A 20,663-nucleotide genomic window follows, 5' to 3' on the forward strand; every position below is an offset into this window, starting at 1 on the left:
AGATGAGGTGTCATTCAGGAACATCCAGAAAAAGTTCAGTTTCAGGATTTGCATTAGATGTTGTGAGGCACAGGAGTCAAAATTATCATTGAAGGTCCTCAGCTGATAATCATTAAAATGGCAGTTACGAAGTTATGAATGCACAGTTTTGCATTCATAGACACAGTTGTATATATCCAACTACAATGAAACTAGTTGGATATATACAGGTCCAGTCTGACCTAGATCAGCCTCGGTGTACAAAGATTTGCAGCACCTGTAAAACAAGATCAAATTTGGAGCTTTCAGAAAAATGTAAGGCTTTCGTGTACAATTTGGGTCAGTTTAGAACATTTTGGGGAGTTTTATACTAGCAAATGTCAAAATGGGCCAAATTTCATTTGCTCTACCCATGATCTCTTGCAATGGTGTTGGACATTGCAAGATTAACAGTAACTCCAAAATGGGATGTTCGGGAATTATGGGAAGAGCGTCTTGAGTTTTCCTACTTTCTGACTCTCAGTATTAAAACTATTTATAAAATTAAGTTAATGTTCTGTTCAGCATGATAGGAAACCACTGGCCGAGCTAAAAACACTTTTTGTATTAAACAGAATGGAGGGATAAAGCACTTCTAAGTTTACTTGACATATTGTGAAAATTACACACTTTCTTTCACAGCTTGCACTGCTTTAAAAAATTGCATTTCTGATATACAGACAATTACTCACAAGCCAAGCAGCTGACAAACTCACCCAGTGATCTATGTCCAAATCAAATATTCAGCTTGTTGGTTAAACTGTCAGATTATTCCAAATACTTTTCCAAAGTTATCCCAAAAGGTCAAAATGTGAATACTTCTCTGCTCCACCTTTTCTTTTTGTGCATATATACTGAATCAGAATGCTCAAACTTTTAATTTGGGCTGTAATTCGTTAGTCTGGGTCTGGTTAATTAACATAAGGAAGGAAATATGGGATAAAAATAGGTTTCCTATCCACACCACTCCCAGATCCTTATAAATCTTAAAGGAACATCACCCTAAACCACACAGAGACTAGCTAGGAGACTGTGCTTCATCCTGAATCCCTTAAATGGTTAAAGTGATACATTTATGCAAGAAGTGCATGTTCCACAGCCGACACACTCAGGGAATTCTGTGCTTCCCTAATTGACCATCTCACACTTCCCCACATGAATCCTGCCATGGAGTTTAAATTCCAACATTAAATAACTCTCTGACTGATGCTTGCAGACACTTACTGTGTGATTGAAACGATTAACCACTCAAAATTATTTTTTTACAGCTTCAAATAATCTACTTTATTTAACTTGTTTAGGTTGCAGTAATGCCATCCAACATACACATCCAACGTTTCAAGACTGAAAATCAGCTTTAAGGAAAAACAAGTAAACCATAAATGAAATGCAAGACAAATAGTTAGGTTACAAATGTCATTAAGCTGCAGTTCAGATGCAGCAAGTGTCCTAAGCATTTGCACTGATTGATGTCAAAGGGATCTCGTAACCAACTGGCCCTTTGTCAGGAGAAACAGTGTAATGGCCATGTTTTTTCTACCATTTGTAAAAAGGCACCTCAAGGAAGATGAAGCCAACGACCAACAGAGCAAGCAAAGCCCACATGACTGGAAAAAGTCTAGCAGTAGTCTTATATTTTAAAAAAAAGTAAAGAAGGTAAATAAAGAAATATATATCATCTTAACATAAAATATATAAAACATGCATTCGTTTACCAATGTTTTAGTATTAAAATAGGTATGGCTGATGTGCTGCAGCTGAAACTGGATCTCCAGATCTCACAACAATTTCAGAAGGTACTAATTTTAGAGAGCAACCTGTCATTCACAAGCAAATATATTCAGTCAAATCATCTAAAAAACCCACAAGCACATTAGATGTAAGCTAAACAGGGAAGTGTACCTCTTGGTTCAACATAAACGTGGATTGTCTCGGTTATGTTTCTCAGACAATTGGCAGTCTTGCAATTTACTCACATGCTATTGAGACTATTCGTGTTCTTTAATCTATGCTAACAATTTTAATTAAATATCTCTCTTTCTGTATAGACGACCAGGATGTTTACTTGCAGTCTGCTGAAACTCTGTGTGTTTGAGAAAAAACGTGACATTTTGGTCTGTATGGGCCAAAGTCCAGCTGAGCTTCACATATCACATCCCATCTCAACTAAATTTTTCTCTTCTGAGGTTGACTCAATAGAGGACTCATTTACTGGTGTTTTTATTGTGTCATTGAAAGATTCTGTCTGCATTTTTTACATTGTTTTTGTACCAGCTAACAGTCAGGTATTTGTCGGAGCAACAAATAGTGTTAATGATGTCACACTGCAGCCAATTCTGTGTTTCTTCTCCCATCACATTCACATGCTGTACAGAATCATCAGCTTCTGGATTCTCTGGCGAACAACATTAGATGAAAAACTTAGTTACTTATTTTAATAATTATTAACTTTCTCTTTGCACTGTATATATTTAAAATGAAACTTACTAAATACAATAACTTGAAAGTCCTTGCTGACTTCGTGAAACTCATTTAACTTTATTTTGCACTTGGCCTTCTCATTCCAGTCTGACAGTGGCACTGAGTGGGAGATAAACATTCCTTCATCTTCGATCTGAAAGATTTCATTTCCAACTGTCTAGTACATCCACTCATGTTCATCCAATGTGATGGTGCAGTTTACAGTGAGAGGTTTTCCTTCATATTCTGCTATAATCTCAGGTGGATCCAGAATAAAAAGGTTGTCCTTTGTTATGCATGTGCTGTAAGCATCTGTAAACCGCCAAGATCGATATTTTTATTTGGATACAAAAAGTAAGCTTTGCTCCCCTTTTATGGTTTACACCAGTAATGCATGTTTCTGATGTTTGAAGTGTAGCCCTTGTTCTCTGGTTTCAAGCAATAAACGTATAATGGACGTATCTGTGATTTGACACTCTATTGTTTCACTGTAAATAAATTAAAGAAATAACCCTACAATAATACATAAAGACAAAAAAAAACAAACATCTATCATATGACCCCCTATGAGCAAGCACTTTAGCAACAGAGTGAAGGAAAAAGTCCCTTTTAACATGAGGGGGAGCAGCCCAAGCAGAGAAGCCCAGACCTCCTTCTCCTCGGCCACCTCCTCCAGCTTGTCCAGTGGAACACCAAGGCGTTCCCAGGCCACCCAAGAGATATAATCTCTCCAGCGTGTCCTGGGTCTGCCCCAGGGCCTCCCAGTGGGACATACCTGGAATACCTCACCCATGAGGCATCTTTCTCAGATCCCCGAACCACCTCAACTGGCTCACTCAGCTCTCTCTTCACCACAACAGACCGGTACAGCATCCGCATCACTGCAGCCAAAGCACCAATCCATCTGTCGATCTCCCGCTCCCTTCTCCCGTCACTCGTGAACAAGACCCCGAGATACTTAAATTCTAATATTTAACAACTAAAAAGAAGCTGCCTTGTGAGGAAAGTGAAAAAGAAATAAAAAATAATACATGAAAACAGATTTTAATCCAAATAGAGGACACAACATGGGTTACTGTTAACAGTTTCCTGCTTCATAGCACTGGATAACACAGTATTTTTGCATCACAAGTATAACCTTTTTATTGTTTTGCACATTTATACGGTTTTCAGGTCTATGAAGTTTAGAAATGGATCATAATCCATTTATGTGTAAATATGCTTTTCATTTTCTAGCTTTTAATGAATCAATGACTCATATATAAATATGTAACTTGAAATTCAATAATGTAATTAATCTGTAAAATACTAACAAATCTAAATTGTATTAATGAGTTTGACACGCAGAACAGAATGCAGCAAAGATCCTACGCATTGCCATTGGCTTGTGCAAAAGTCAAATGGCTATATTAGACATTTGGCACACCGGAACAAAATTGTATTGTCCACGTTTTTTCTGCCTGTTGTGAAAATAGACCACGAGGAGGGTAAGACCGATGATCAATAGAGTGAGAAAAGCCCAAATAGCTGGAAAGAGGACTTTACTGGTATTGCCTGTAAGACCAACAAAATAAAACAACATGTGACTTCTGTTTAATACATCATGCCATGCATTGTTGAAATTAAACATCAGTAATTTTTTCCTACATTTCCATAACTGTTCTGCACTGAGTCAATAATCATACCTTTTATCATCAGTGTGACGAATCGTGTATTTCTCCCAACTTTATTCTCTGCAACACAAATGTAAAAACCAGCATTGGTAGACGTGGCTCTAGTGATAGTGATTATCTTCTGGTGCCCCTCAGTGGTCACATTTGAATTCACAGCAGGTGTGTAAACCCATCTGATGTTTGAAGGTGGGTTACTGTCAGCACTACAACTTAAAGTAACATCTTCACCCTGGAGCACCTGCTTGCTTTCATTTCCATTCTTGAACTCAGGAGAATCTGGAAAAAATACAAAATTTTGAAAGTAAGTAATGTCCTTCAAAATATATTATCATCTCAAAAATTATATATTTTCACTGTGGAGAAATCATAAAAAGACAATATAATTCTGAAAATTTTAAACTTACACAAAATTTCAAGATACAGTGTGTGTTCAGCTGTTCCATGTGTGTTGTGTGCATTAAGCAAGTATTTTCCACTATCATTCTTTTTCCAGCGCTGTGGGGAAACCATCTGTTTGCCATCTTTAAACCAGGTGAGGGTGGGTGTAGGTAATCCTACTGGTTCACAGATACTTTGATGTTTATCATTCACTGTGATTTCATAGTGCTCTTTGCAGGTGAAAGAAGGACTGTCTGTAAAAATGGTATCAGATTCATTTAAATAAATAAGTAAATAACTGAAAACAAAATATTATCTTGTCAATACTTTAGTGTGTTTTATCATTATTCGGCTAAAATATAAAATGACCCAGGTCTGATGCACTCACATTCCACTGTGATATGAACTGAGGTGTTGCTTCTGCCACGACTGTTTTGAACTACAGCCGTGTACTTTCCTGAGTCAGTCCTGGTCAGTGACCTCGATGGATTGATGAGTTTCTCCTCATAGAACCACTGAACAGTGGGAAAAGGGTTCCCATCAGGCTGACAGGATAACATGTCAATGCTGAAGGCAGCACTTTCATTAACAGTGACGTAGTCTGGACAAGATTCCATGAATGGTTTATCTAGGAAGGAATATCAACATAGATTAATTTATATTTCATAGATCACAGAGCTGTGTCTTAGATTAAAAAATATGAAGTAAATTGGTGGGAATCTTACAAAGAACAACAGCAGTGTAAGGTGGTGAGGTTACATTAGGGGGGAACTTTGGCCCTTTGGGTCCGAGGTGCAGCTCAGCCTCACATCTAAAAGTTAATCCATTGTAATCTCTCTGAGTGGAGATTCTCAGGGTAGAAGATGCGTTTACTGGAGTCATAGTGGAGTCATTAAACATCTGTGTGAGCACAGTTTCATTGCCTCTGTACCACGTCACTGTGAGATTTTGAACAGGAGCCACATTGATGACATCACACTTCAGATCATACTCTCTGCCCTCCACCATTGAACCATGACCCATGTCAGACACTGACACAGAGTCTGGAGTTTCTGTAAACAAATCAAAGTGGGGAAAAGAACAATCAAATATAAGCATACAGAAAATATGCATTATTTCACACATGATGTTGCTGGTTGCAGATAGATTTTCATTTTGACTAAAACGTACTAACAATTGAATCAGAGTAATTAGAGGATAATAGATACCTGCTGAGCATTATAAGTGAAATCACTGTTGTATTATAATACAAATATCAGTTCATGTAGTTTATAACACAATAAAACAGTGTGTGCACATGTACTTACTATAAACAGTGATGAGTGGACTCACAGTACACTGGATTCCATCATTTAGAGTAACATAGCAAAAAGGATTTGGACTCCACTCTTCCACTTTGTCAACCCTCCAAGTGACAACAGGAGGACGCTCAAATCCTGTACCTCCAAATGGAGCCTCCCAGCCCATCCCTTCAACATCTGTGGCTGATGTGCTGCAGTTGATTAAAACTGGATCTCCAAATCTCACAACCATTTCAGAAGGTGTCAGTGTTAAAGGGCAACCTGCTATTCACAAAGAAATGTTTTCAGTCACAACAGTCAACAGTATGTGACTATGTCTAGCCTGTTTCAGTTTAAGCGTTGTTTTCATTAAGTTGCATGATCAAAAGAATGTTTTGTCTCACTCTCATTTCTTTTTGTTGCATGTTGAAGCTGTGGTTGGAGCCCTGTTAAGATTGAACCATGCAAAATATGATTTTTTGCCATTTTTCAAGTGGTCTTAAACTACATGAAACAGAACAAAAAACTAAATCAAAAAACAAGTTCAAACTACAGAACTCACTAAGTGCCCAAGACACTAGGGGAAGAAGATCAGGAAACAGAATAACACCCAGGAACTACTCTGATGAAGATCAAAGGGAGACTGAGACAATATAGACACAAGAGAGTTATTAGGGGAAGCGGAGACTAATAGGAAACACTCAGGAACTCAGGAATAGCGTGGCGAGTAAACTCATCACAACTCACAAGAGACAAGAGAGTATCACAATAAAACAGGAATCGAACAAACACAAAGACCTACTGATACAAACCTGATTCAGAAAAAGAGCAAACACAGAGACAAAATGCTGTTTAATCACAGAGACAAGACAAACAGCTTGTGGACAAGAGAGGAAACTTGCACTAATACAAAAGAGCTAAGAGCTAAGCTAATTCAGAAGCATTAAGGAAATGACATTAAATGAAATACCATAGAACTAGAACATAAATTATTAATTATTTACCCAAAAGTAAATCAAAAACCACCAAAACTCAAAACACATAACCCAAGATCCTAGCAACAAAGTTTTGTAAATGGTGCTAGATTCTGATGATTTACTGATGATGTTTCAACCATAAATAACACTTTTAACTTGAAAATGTTAAATGTTAAAAATCCAGATGTTATATCAGTGACAAGTTTCATCTTTTTTATTTTAATTTGAATCTCATTAAAAGGGAAGCATTTACAAAGCACCATTATTTTCAGTTTGTCGTTACCCTCGCTGCTGACATGTGGAGATTGTGGCCATTGAAACTAAATGCAAGCCATAAACTGAAAGTGAAGTTAAAAAAGAAAGTAAAATGTTTTGTTCTTAACTGCCAAATGAAATACTATCCAACCTATCCTTTCCCACCTGCATTACACAGCCAGTTTATGACACATAGAGCTCTTAAGCACTCACCACACACTGAAAAGATGAGCATGGGGAAGCCCAGCATCCAGACAAGCAGCATGTTTAGTCAGCATACAGGATGAAGCAGATGGATGGAGGAGGTGAAGACTGTTTCAGGATTGCCCAGCAGAAGTTCAGTTTCAGGATTTGCATTAGATATCCTGCAGTACAGGATTCAACGTTATCTTTACAGGTCCCCAAATAGCTCGTCTTAATTGATTATCCTACAATCACATTTTTACAACATTTGTCATTGTCTAAAAACTTAAATATCTGGCCAATTACAACTATGACAAGTACAGTAATCCATGTCATCAATAGTGGGCAAATATTTGTCCAACTTATCTTTTTAAATAATAGTAGATATAATACAATATGTTTTTTTAGTTGTTGTTTTTTAATTAGGTTGTTTACATCTATATGTAAGACACATGGAAGAGAAAATAATTGTAAAGCTCAAGATTCAGACAAAATCTAAACATTGAAAAATGTGTCCAGGATTAACTTTAAAAAGCTTCACTTTCCACAAAAGCAACATGTTAGTAATTTAAAAAAAAAACACTCTTTGTTTCAACTACTAAATGTTAAAGAAAAAACTGGGAAAACACAGGGCGCTAACTGTGAACGCAAAGTTCTGCAAACACAAGAGAGTTTCTACGCATTCATTCCTTGCCAGAAGACCTCTGGTGTTAACACAGATTCTATAAAAGATTGATGCAGCCACCAAGCCTGTCATGAAGACTCGAGTTGATAACACTTTGCACACACTCCTGTGTTGCTTTTGTTGATATGGATGAATCACATGCTCCACATGAGAGACGTGCAGCTACTTTGACTGAGCTAATGCTTGAAGTTGATTGTGGTGGTGGATACTATGTACACTCTGTCAGGACAAGGGGTGAGAGAATTTGTTACTTTTTCACTTACAATACATGTAATAATTAATTAATGTAAATATAACTTTAAGCGTGCATTTTTTGCTTTCTGCCTGCTGCCAAGAAAAGTTTATCAGCACTTATGGTCCTACCAGTGGAAACTAACCACTGGTAACACAAATGACCTACTTTTGGAGGAGGAAAGAAAATGTACAGCACACACACCAGGTTAGTTCATTATGACATTTATAAAGAGAAACTTCACAATTATAATTTACAACTGAGGAATGCAAGGAGGTCCTACTTCTCTGACATCATCACTAAAAACAGCCATAATGCTCGGGTCTTATTTTCTACAGTTGACAGGCTAACAAACCCTCCTGTGTCAGTGGCAGCTGAACTTCATTCAACCATGGCCTGCAATGACTTTGCCAAATTCTTCACTGAAAAAATCCAAAAAATTAGACAAGCAATTGGTACATCAACAGCAGATCCAGGATATGTACTGTGTCCACCAAAAAACTGTTTAAACACCATGAAACAGTTTCAACCTATTAACAGCAAAGACCTGGAGGACATCTTAGGTCAACTGAACTCCTCCTCCTGCTGTTTAGATGTCCTGCCAACAAGTTTTTTCAAAAAGGTCTCAAAGACTTTAGAGTCAGACCTGTTACAGATCGTCAACTTTTCTTTATTATCAGGTGTGTTTCCAGAATCACTAAAAACTGCTGTAATCAAACCTATACTGAAAAAGGACAATCTTGACAAGACACAAATGAACAACTACAGGCCGATCTCAAATCTCCCATTTTTAAGTAAGATCATTGAAAAAGCAGTTTCTCAACAGCTCAGTTACTTCTTAAAACAGAATAATTGCTACGATGCCTTCCAGTCAGGTTTTAGACAGAACCACAGCACTGAAACCGCTCTGACCAAAGTGTTTAATGACATATGTCTGAATACAGACAGTGGAAAAATGTCAGTCCTAGTTTTACTGGATCTCAGTGCAGCATTTGATACAGTTGACCACAACATATTACTCAAACGACTGGAGAACTGGACAGGTCTTTCAGGAACTGTACTAAACTGGTTCAAAACATACGTAGAAAACAGGAAATACTTTGTATCAATAGGTAACTTCACATCTGAGCAGACAAGTATCACATGTGGAGTTCCCCAAGGTTCCATCTTGGGACCCCTTCTGTTTAACATCTACATGCTCCCACTGGCACAGATTATAAACAACAACAAAATAAACTATCACAGCTATGCAGATGACACACAAATATATATCACAATGTCACCAGGAGACCGAGGCCCTGTACAGGCTCTTGGTAAATGCATTGAGGAAATCAATGACTGGTTGTGCCACAATTTTCTCCAGCTAAACAAAAACAAAACTGAGGTAATAGTCTTTGGCGCCAAAGAAAAACGATTACAGGTCACCAGAGAACTTCAATCTATACATCTAAAAACCACAAACCAGGCGAGAAATTTGGGTGTAGTGATGGATGCAGACCTAAACTTAGAAAAACACATTAAGACAATAACAAAGTCAGCTTACTATCACCTCAAGAATATATCAAGGATAAAAGATCTTATGTCTCAACAGGACCTGGAAAAACTAGTCCATGCATTCATCTTTAGTAGGCTTGATTACTGTAACAGCATCTTTACAGGTCTACCTAAAAAATCAGTCAGACAACTACAGCTCATTCAGAACTCTGCTGCTCGAGTCCTCACTAAGACCAAAAAAGTGGACCACATCAGTCCAGCTCTGAGGTCCTTACACTGGCTGCCTGTCCGTCAGAGGATAGACTTTAAAGTTCTGATGCTGGTCTATAAAGCTCTGAATGGTTTAGGACCAAAATACATCAATGACCTCCTGACCCAGTATGAACCATCCAGATCCCTCAGGTCATCTGGATCCGGTCTTTTATCAGTTCCCAGAGTCAGAACCAGACACGGAGAAGCTGCATTCAGCTTTTATGCTCCTTATATCTGGAACAAACTCCCAGAAAGCCTCAGATCAGCTGAAACACTCAGTTTATTTAAATCCAGGTTGAAGACTCACCTGTTCTCAGCTGCATTTGAATAAAGCACCAAATCCACACTTTAAGCTTAAATTTCAAAACTTACATTTAACTACTGATTTTATCTACTGTTCTGATTTTATCTGTTTTGATTTTATATACTGTTGTTTGTTTGTTTGTTAATTAGTTAGTTAGTTTATTTGCTTGTTTTAATCAATTTTAAATCATGCTTTTTATTTGTTCTTGTTTCTAATGTCTCTGTAAAGCACTTTGAATCACCTTGTTGTTGAATTGTGCTATACAAATAAACTTGCCTTGCCTTGCCTTAGTTATAGTTGACTGAAACTTCATCTGCTGCACCTCACATATTTCTATGAGATGGTGACTTTGAGCAACAGTGCTGCAAGGGCAAATTTAGAAACAATGTTTTAATTTAAGTATAGCTAATACCCACACATGCTCTTCTTGTGTGAGGAGTGACATGTTGAGATGCTGCAAAATTTTCACTTTCACTATGACACACAAAGATCCCCTAGTTTGAACATTGCTGGATTTTTATGTGAAACATAATAGGAAATTTTAGGATTCTGATTTCCTCTGTTTTAAGTTGATTTGGCTGAGTGGAAGGCTCTACATGTTTTATCTTATAGATATATTCATCTGTACAAGTTATCTTTGGAATGTTCTGACTGTAATCTGTGACCATGATGGGTAGATAATGTGTTTCTATGCTTCTACGCTTGTTGTCATTCTTTGTCAAAAGCCATGCAGACTGCTGTTGTACTCTGTACTGTTGTTTGACCCCTTTGCAAAGACAAATTAAAACCTCACAAAGACAAGCTGTTTGTGTAGATCAGTTTCTTTCAGATTTCCATAACACCACTGAACTTGACACCCTTGGACCTTTGGCTGTGCATAGCTCTGTCCATAAAAATTACAAATAGAATGGTTGATAAATGGCCGCCCTGGCAGAGTTAATTCATGTGTTTGGAATTATAGTTATAAAATTTAAACAAGATCTATATTATTAAAAGAATGAACAGACTGTTTTTGGGTTTTTTTGCTTTGTTTTTTGGTGCTGTTAGGCTCCGTCTTATTACAAATTTGTTATACAGGGCATTAACTGTGAACAGTTTTTGTCTTGAATAACTTTTGCAAAGTAGACAAAAAATTCGTTTGACTTTTTACTCAAGTTAGAACCTTACTGAACGACCTTTATGGTGCCAGAGATTGTCATGATCGTGTAATTTTAATAGTTTTTAAAATTTAGCAGTTGTGGTTCTGATTTCTATTCTTTTATCAGGTTTTCTGGTTCCTACTGTTGTTTACTGTGTAACTTTCATTCTTTTTCATTGGTATTCTGTTCCTCTTCTGTTCTATATTCTGTTAGTACTAGTTCTCTCAGTCTTCCCTCTGTGTGGTAAATGTCCTTTGAATTTAGCTTGATATTCAGTAATGTACAAAATACTAAGAAACTAAAACTTTAAACTAAATGTTAAAGAGTACAGAGTATAATGCCTGCATTCAAAATATATTAAAGTAAAAGCAGAAAGTAGCAATACAATACGTAAATGTTAGGCGATGTACTCATCTGCATTCGGAATGGTCCTGTCTCAGCTGTCCTCCAATGGTGTCGGGCATTAAACAGTACTAACAAAACTATATTACTACTTTAAGGCACTTCTAAGTTGGTTTCACTTTTCATATCGTGACTATTAGCTTCTCACTTCTTTCCTCACCTTGCAGAAAATGTATGTTAATGACACTGACAATATCATACATACAAACGAGGCAGATGATAGACTCACCCAAAGCCCTGTGTCCAAATCAACGGTCACTTATTTGGCCGAACTTTCAGATTATTTCTCTCACACAAAAAAAGAAAGAAAAAAACCTCTCCAAAGTTATCCCAACAGCTTGGAGGACGCCCCAAGGGAGTACAATCTCAGCATGATGTAAACCTGCTCCGGCGTTTCTTTCTTCAGTTCAAACTCGAAATCAACACCATGATCCGACATTTAACTCGGGCAGTTCTTGTTCTCCCAAAAATTTTTTACATTGCGACAAAAACAGGAACAAACTAGTTTTCGCATCCCCGTCAAGCGAAAATACTACTAGTCTGTGTCGCATCTTGATAGCCTGCACTGGTCAAAGTTGTACTTCTGCATTGATAGTGTACTTCTTTAATCTGGTGTATAAAAAGCATTCCCCGAGATACAAGCTCCGGAAATTCTGATTCTGTGCTTTGCTTGGGTTTTATATTGCATGGGCTGTGATTTTAATCTGTGGCTGTATTCTTTCTTGATGCATGTTTTTGTTGTAAAAGTCGAGTTTTACTTACAGCTGAGCGAGTTCATGTCCTTGAAGGACACTGTCGTCAGCCAATCAGGACAGGGAGCCACCAGGAAGGGACCAATGAAGTGGTGTGGTGGGAGGGACAGAGACACGGTGCAGAGAGACCTTGCTGTGGGGCAGGAGGAGAGGTGGGGAGGTTCTCGTCCAGCCTTGTGAGGTGAACAACTGGAACTGCTAGAGACGGAGAAATACAGAAGTGCAAAACGAGCGGAACTACGAGAGAATCGGTTGCGGATAGAGTTAAGATCTGTGCTCAACTATTAATGTTCTTATAAGGAAATGAAATCCAAATTTGGTCATTCGGAGCAAATGACTGCCGGTTGTTCATCCTTTGCACAGGGGATCAGCGCCCAGCACGCTATAGATTGAAAAACACAGGTTAGTGCATTCCAACTCGGGAGGGATCTGATCCTCCAAATTTCTTGTGGACCTGATCAGTGAATTTTGATTGCACTTTAAGCTTTGTGTTAGGGAGCCTCTGAGTATAAAGACTTTTTGTTCAGTCAATTGCCTGAGACCCATAGCTTTGGGTTTTGCTTTTTCTTGTGATTTTTAATGCTTAATAAAGTTTTTCAAATGTTGTATTGTTGCAAATAAATTATTTTTAGATTTACTAATGAGAGTCTTTGTTATTCAAGGTACTCTTTCGTGATAATCAAAACCCAAGGCTCGGACTGAAGCAAACATTATGCTCCTTTAGCATAATGGATATTAACTAAAACATAGTTCTTTATCCTTCACTGTCTGAAAAACCTCTGAACTACTGGCATGTATTGGTCATTGTAAAATAGTCTGTTTGGTCACAATTCACCTGTAATGACTTGTTAAAGGCCTTTAAAAGGAAAAAGAAAACACATATCCTCATCTTGTTTATTTAAGTATTTATTTAATTAACTGAAAATAAAACCTAAGGAAACCATCACTTTACACTCTGACTAATACTGGGCGACACCCACCTTTTTGAATCAAATCATTAAAGATCCATAATTAAGTTCTGATGCATGAAAATAGGATATTTTGTTTAAATACAGTGACGGCTGAACAAGGTACACAACTCATATTTCAAGACTGAAAAGAAGCTGCCTTGTGAGGAGAAAGAAAAAGACAGCAAAATATAAAAATAAGATTTTATTCCAAATAGAGTACACAACAAGTGTTTCTGAATAAACATTTTAATGTACAGGTTTGGTTAATAGTCCTTAAAATGGCTTGTATGTAACAAAGCAGAAATAATAATAAGACTGTTGTGAAATATAACTCTGGAAAATGAGAAATGTGGAAGTACTGTTCTTAAAGTGAGATTGTCACGTCTATATCGTCATAGGCCAACAGACCTTTTGCTAGCAGGCAAAGTGTGCTTCAAGTGCATTAGCTATGCTAAAGAAACACAAATTGTATTTGTGACAATAAATTAATTGGACTTTAAATTTTAATGTGTTTTTGGCAATGTATTAACATCTGTCGTTCCATACCTTTCAAAGAGATGCTGGTCATCATAGAAAGAGATTGAGTTTGTCTCTCTTTGTTTAAGGAAGTAGAATAAATCCTGTGATTAAAGCTGTAAACAAGCTTATGATCCATTCTTCTGTATTTTAATAAACAGTTGCAGGATTTTGGATCACCTCCCTACCTGAAACCCACCAGGCCAGGGGGCAACATTTGATATACAGAACAGGATTCGTTAAAAATCCTTAGCTTTTCCATTGGCTTGTACACTAGTCAAAGGGATATTTGAGACATTTGACACTTTGACAGGAAAAAAACTGTAATGTCCACGTTTTTTTTGGCAAATGCGACAACAGACCACAAGAAGAATCAGAATGATGATCAATAGAGTGAGCGACACCCAAATGATTGGAAATGGGATTTGACTGCTTTTACCTGTAAGAGAAACAAAATTCAAAACATAAGATTCATTTAATTTCTCAATCCCATGCATTGTTGAAATTGAACATCAGTAATCTTTCACTTTCTACATTCCCATAGCTCTTCTGCACTGAGTCAATAATCATACCTGTTATCATCAGTGTGATGAATCGTGTATTTCTCCCAACTTTATTCTCTGCAACACAAATGTAATAACCAGCATTGGTAGACGTGGCTCTAGTGATAGTGACAGTCTTCTGGTGCCCCTCAGTGGTCATGTTTGAATTCACTGCAGCTGTGTAGATCCAGGTGATGTTTGAGGGTGGGTTACTGTCAGCACTACAGCTTAAAGTAACATTCTCACCCTGCAGTACCTCCTTGCTTTCATTTCCTTCTTTGAATTCAGGGGCATCTGGAAAAAATACCAAATTTTGAAACAGAAATAATATCCTTCAAAATATGCTATCATCTCAAATTACTTATTTTCACTGTTGAAAAATCATAAAAAGACTATATCATTCTGAAAAATTAAAAACTTAAAACTTACACAAAATTTCAAGATACAGTGTGTGTTCAGCTGTTCCATGTGTGTTGTGTGCATTAAGCAAGTATTTTCCACTATCATTCTTTTTCCAGCGCTGTGGGGAAACCATCTGTTTGCCATCTTTAAGCCAGGTGAGGGTGGGTGTAGGTAATCCTACTGGTTCACAGATACTTTGATGTTTATCATTCACTGTGATCTCATAGTGCTCTTTGCAGGTGAAAGAAGGACTGTCTGTAAAAATGGTATCAGATTCATTTAAATAAATATGTAAATAATTGAAAACAAAATATTATCTTGTCAATACTTTAGTGTGTTTTATCATTATTCGGCTAAAATATAAAATGATCCAGGTCTGATGCACTCACATTCCACTGTGATATGAACTGAGGTGTTGCTTCTGCCACGACTGTTTTCAACTATAGCCGTGTACTTTCCTGAGTCAGTCCTGGTCAGTGACCTCGATGGATTGATGAGTTTCTCCTCATAGAACCACTGAACAGTGGGAAAAGGGTTCCCATCAGGCTGACAGGATAACATGTCAATGCTGAAGGCAGCACTTTCATTAACAGTGACGTAGTCTGGACAAGATTCCATGAATGGTTTATCTAGGAAGGAATATCAACATAGATTAATTTATATTTCATAGATCACAGAGCTGTGTCTTAGATTTAAAAATATGAAGTAAGTAGTTGGGAATCTTACAAAGAACAACAGCAGTGTAAGGTGGTGAGGTTACATTAGGGAGGAACTTTGGTCCTTTGGGTCCGAGATGCAGCTCAGCCTCACATCTAAAAGTTAATCCATTGTAATCTCTCTGAGTGGAGATTCTCAGGGTAGAAGATGCGTTTACTGGAGTCATAGTGGAGTCATTAAACATCTGTGTGAGCACAGTTTCATTGCCTCCGTACCACGTCACTGTGAGATTCTGTACAGGAGCAACATTGATGACATCACATTTCAGATCATACTCTCTGCCCTCCACCATCGGACTATGACCCATGTCAGACACTGACACAGAATCTGGAGTTTCTGTAAATAAAAAAGTCATACTGTTGCTATATTATATTACAAATTTCAATTCATATAGTTTATAACACAATAAAACAGTGTGTGCACATGTACTTACTGTAAACAGTTATGAGTGGTTGCACAGCACATTGGAATCCATCACTCAGAGTAGCATAGCAGGAAGGACTTGGAGACCACTCTTCTAGTTTTTCAACCCTCCAAGTGACAACAGGAGGACGCTCAAATCCTGTACCTCCAACTGGAGCCTCCCAGCCCATTCCTTCAACATTTGTGGCTGATGTTCTGCAGTTGATTAAAACTGGATCTCCAAATCTCACAACCATTTCAGAAGGTGTCAGTGTTAAAGGGCAACCTGCTATTTACATAGAAATATTTTCAGTTGCAGTATGTGACTGTGTTTAGCCTGTTTCAGTTTAAGCATTGTTTTCATTAAATTGCATGCTCAAAAGAAGAAGAAACTGCTATTCACAAGCAAACATATTCACAGTTAGCGAGGATTTGGTATAAAATAAGAAATAGGTCAGCAGTATTATCTAAATAATCCACAAGAATATTAGATGTAGAGTAAACAAGGATATTTACTCTTGGTGGCGCTGTCACTTGGTGTTCGCTCGCTCTGCGGTAGAGTATCACTTCCTGTTCCTGCTCAAACACAGTGGTGTTTCTGAGTAGCTTATTTGCTTAGCAATTTAATTAACAACTTTTAAATACATTCTTTTTCATAGTATAATCTTCACGTGCTTCATCCGAAGCACACTTTCTGTGTACTCACTACCTAATTTATAGCCAAAGTATTCACTCACTGTCTCTGTACTGTTTCGCTAGCTTAGCTTAGCCTAGCTCGTAGCCGACTCGTTAGCACCATGGCTACTTCACCTGTCCCTCCTGCACTTTCTTGCTCATTGTGTCAGATGTTTAGTTACTCCTCGGCCTCCTTTAGCAGTAATGATATCTGTAACAAATGTAGCATATTTGCAGCTCTGGAGGCCAGGATTACTGAATTGGAGACTCGGCTTCGCACCCTTCATTCACCCATAGCTAGCCAGGCCCCTGTAGCTGGTGCAGCCGAAGATAGCGTAGGCCCCGCTAGCTGTTCCCCGGCAGACCCCAAGCAGCTGGGGAAAGAGGGCGGCTGGGTCACGGTGAGGAGGAAGCATAGTCCTAAACAGAAGCCCCAGGTACACCACCAACCCGTTCATGTGTCTAACCGTTTTTCCCCACTCGGCGACACACCCGCCGGGGGTCAAACTCTGGTAATTGGTGATTCTGTTCTCAGACATGTGAAGCTAGAGACACCGGCAACCATAGTCAATTGTCTTCCAGGGGCCAGAGCAGGCGACATTGAAGGAAATTTAAAACTGCTGGCTAAGGGTAAACGTAAATTCAGTAAGATCATAATTCACGTCGGCAGTGATGACACCCGGTTACGCCAATCGGAGGTCACTAAAATCAATATTGAATCGGTGTGCAACTTTGCCAAAACAATGTCGGACTCTGTAGTTTTCTCTGGTCCCCTCCCCAATCAGACCAGGAGTGACATGTTTAGCCGCATGTTCTCCTTAAATTGCTGGCTGTCTGAGTGGTGTCCCAGAAACGATGTGGGCTTCATAGATAATTGGCAAACAGTGTTGGGGAGTAACGGAATACATGTACCGCCGTTACGTATTTAAAATACAAAATACGAGTAACTGTATTCCGTTACAGTTACCGTTTAAAAAGGTGGTATTCAGAATACAGTTACTTTGTTGAAATAAATGGATTACACGGCGGTACTTTCCTGTTTCATTTTGTCGCGGGTCAGGACTGTTTGGGTTTTGTTTGACAGCTACGTTCTGTTGTTCCAGGCGGCAGCGTTATGGTTGCCATGGTTACAGGGCGACGCTCTCTCTCTCTCTCTGCGACTGTGTGTTTCCTGGGTGAGAGAGCGCCTTTTCGTTGTTGTTGTGCTAAGCTAACAGGCAGAATGCTACAAGCATAGCTCTAAAGAATGTAGCATCATGGGCAGTGTAGTCCGTGTTGCAGGGAGAATGGACTGCCATACACGTTATCGGTCTGTGAGCGAGGAGGGAGAAAAAGGCGAGTGGAAAGGTACGAGTTGTCATCGAGGAAAAACGGGAGCTGGAAGCATGTAAATATAATAATAACCACTGCAGCCAAGAAGAGTGCCTGACGAGCCCAGTTGTAAGTAAGCTATTAAGACTCGACTGTACACCGTGTTCGTGTTTTCCTCCGAAACAATAAGTTCCGTTGGAGCAGTCTTTCAACGCCTGTCTCTGGCTCTCGCAAGAAAAGTTGACCCACACAACAAAGTAAAGCTAGTTTTCGGCTACGAGCCGACAGGGACCCCGCCGTATTAGTCAGAGGTCCCTTTACTACAGTTCGGAGTCGCGGACTTTCAGTAATAGTAATAAATCACACAGCAATAGTACATTCACGTTGTTGTAAAAAGCATGATAATATATTAAGTAATCCAAAGTATTCAGAATACGTTACTGTCATTGAGTAACGTAACGGAATACGTTACAGAATACATTTTGGGGCATGTAATCTGTATTCTGTAATGGAATACATTTTAAAAGTAACCTTCCCAACACTGTTGGCAAACCTTCTGGAGGAAACCTGGTCTTGTTAGGAGAGACGGCATCCATCCCACTTTGGATGGAGCAGCTCTCATTTCTAGAAATACGGACAAATTTATTAAACCCCCCCAAAATATGACTATCCAGAGTTGGGACCAGGAAGCAGAGTTGCAGTCTTACACGCCTCTCTGCAGCTTCTCTCCTCCTGCTACCCCCCCAAAAATCTATCTCCATAGAGACTGTGTCAGCTCCCAAACAGACAAAAAACAAACTAAAAACCAGCAACAAACAACTTAAACATAAACAATTACAAAGAAAGAACAATAAAGTATCCACATCTGAACCAAAGAGTAAAACAGTGAAATGTGGATTATTAAATATTAGGTCTCTCTCCTCCAAGTCTCTGTTAGTACACGACTTAATAATTGATCAACAAATTGATTTACTCTGCCTTACAGAAACCTGGTTGCAGCAGGATGATTACGTTAGTTTAAATGAATCAACACCCCCGAGTCATTCTAACTACCAGAAATCTCGAAGCACAGGCCGAGGGGGCGGTGTGGCAGCAATTTTTCACACCAGCCTATTAATTAATGAAAGACCAAGACAGACTTTTAATTCATTTGAAAGCCTGATGCTTAGCCTCGTCCACCCCAGCTGTAAAACTCAGAAACCAGTCTTACTTGTTATCATCTATCGTCCACCTGGGCCTTACACAGAGTTTCTGTCTGATTTCTCAGACTTTATATCTAATTTAGTTCTGAGCTCAGATAAAATAATTATTGTGGGTGATTTTAACATCCATGTAGATGCTAAAAATGACAGCCTCAACATGGCATTTAGTCTGTTATTAGACTCAATTGGCTTCTCTCAAAATGTAAAAGAACCCACCCACCACTTTAATCACACTTTAGATCTTGTTTTAACATATGGCATAGAAACTGAACATTTAACAGTGTTTCCTGAAAACCCTCTCCTGTCTGATCATTTCCTGATAACATTTACAATAATTGATTACACAGCGGTGGAGAGTAGACTTTATCAAAGTAGATGTCTTTCTGAAAGCGCTGTAACTAAATTTAAGACTATAATCCACCCACTGTTATCATCTTCAATGCCCTGTACCAACATAGAGCAGAGCAGCTATCTGAACGCTACCCCAACAGAGGTCGATTATCTTGTTAATAATTTCACCTCCTCACTACGTACGACTCTGGATACTGTAGCTCCTGTGAAAACTAAGGTCTCTAATCAGAAGTACCTGACTCCGTGGTATAATTCTCAAACACGTACCCTAAAGCAGATGACTCGTAATCTGGAGAGGAAATGGCGTGTCACAAATTTAGAGGATCATCATTTAGCCTGGAGAAATAGTTTGCTGCTTTATAAGAAAGCCCTCCGCAAAGCCAGAACATCTTACTATTCATCACTGATTGAAGAAAATAAGAACAACCCCAGGTTTCTCTTCAGCACTGTAGCCAGGTTGACAAAAAGTCAGAGCTCTTTTGAGCCAACAATCCCTTTAACGTTAACTAGTAATGACTTCATGAACTTCTTCACAAATAAAATTTTTATCATTAGAGAAAAAATTACCAGTAATCATCCCACAGATGTAATATTATCTACAGCTACTCTTAGTACCATTGATGTTAAGTTAGACTCTTTTTCTCTAATTGATCTTTCTGAGTTAACTTCAATAATTACTTCCTCCAAACCATCGACGTGTCTTTTAGACCCCATTCCTACAAAACTGCTCAAAGAAGTCCTGCCATTAATTAATTCTTCGATCTTAAATATGATCAACCTATCTCTAATGATCGGCTATGTACCACAGGCCTTCAAGCTAGCTGTAGTTAAAGCCATCTCTAGACCCAGCAGTCTTAGCTAATTATAGGCCAATCTCCAACCTTCCTTTCATATCAAAAATCCTTGAAAGAGTAGTTGTCAAACAGCTAACAGATCATCTGCAGAGGAATGGTTTATTTGAAGAGTTTCAGTCAGGTTTCAGAGCTCATCACAGCACAGAAACAAATTTAGTGAAGGTTACAAATGATCTTCTTATGGCCTCTGACAGTGGACTCATCTCTGTGCTTGTCCTGCTAGACCTTAGTGCAGCATTCGATACTGTCGACCATAA

General features: G+C 38.5%; 1 protein-coding gene across 1 annotated transcript in view; it reads right to left on the bottom strand.

Annotated features, from left to right (window-relative positions):
• LOC146576361 (hemicentin-1) overlaps nucleotides 1-20,663 on the bottom strand; it is a 52,426-nt gene that overhangs the window by 8,750 nt on the left and 23,013 nt on the right. The window contains exons 20-35 of the mRNA XM_085272520.1: nucleotides 16,530-16,589; nucleotides 16,045-16,302; nucleotides 15,621-15,947; nucleotides 15,284-15,523; nucleotides 14,922-15,149; nucleotides 14,523-14,786; nucleotides 14,191-14,389; nucleotides 12,495-12,682; nucleotides 6,214-6,255; nucleotides 5,837-6,094; nucleotides 5,255-5,581; nucleotides 4,918-5,157; nucleotides 4,556-4,783; nucleotides 4,164-4,427; nucleotides 3,884-4,032; nucleotides 2,506-2,632 (exon numbers count right to left, since the gene is read on the bottom strand). Of these exons, the coding sequence (XP_085128646.1) occupies nucleotides 2,506-2,632; nucleotides 3,884-4,032; nucleotides 4,164-4,427; nucleotides 4,556-4,783; nucleotides 4,918-5,157; nucleotides 5,255-5,581; nucleotides 5,837-6,094; nucleotides 6,214-6,255; nucleotides 12,495-12,682; nucleotides 14,191-14,389; nucleotides 14,523-14,786; nucleotides 14,922-15,149; nucleotides 15,284-15,523; nucleotides 15,621-15,947; nucleotides 16,045-16,302; nucleotides 16,530-16,589 (3,399 nt within the window). The remainder of the gene's footprint in view (nucleotides 1-2,505; nucleotides 2,633-3,883; nucleotides 4,033-4,163; nucleotides 4,428-4,555; nucleotides 4,784-4,917; nucleotides 5,158-5,254; nucleotides 5,582-5,836; nucleotides 6,095-6,213; nucleotides 6,256-12,494; nucleotides 12,683-14,190; nucleotides 14,390-14,522; nucleotides 14,787-14,921; nucleotides 15,150-15,283; nucleotides 15,524-15,620; nucleotides 15,948-16,044; nucleotides 16,303-16,529; nucleotides 16,590-20,663) is intronic.

The sequence above is a fragment of the Mchenga conophoros genome, linkage group LG4, assembly GCF_057382185.1.
Source record: "Mchenga conophoros isolate Kocher_MC1m ecotype Shallow Benthic linkage group LG4, M_conophoros_male_GT1.1, whole genome shotgun sequence".
NCBI classification, from domain to species: Eukaryota; Metazoa; Chordata; class Actinopteri; order Cichliformes; family Cichlidae; genus Mchenga; species Mchenga conophoros.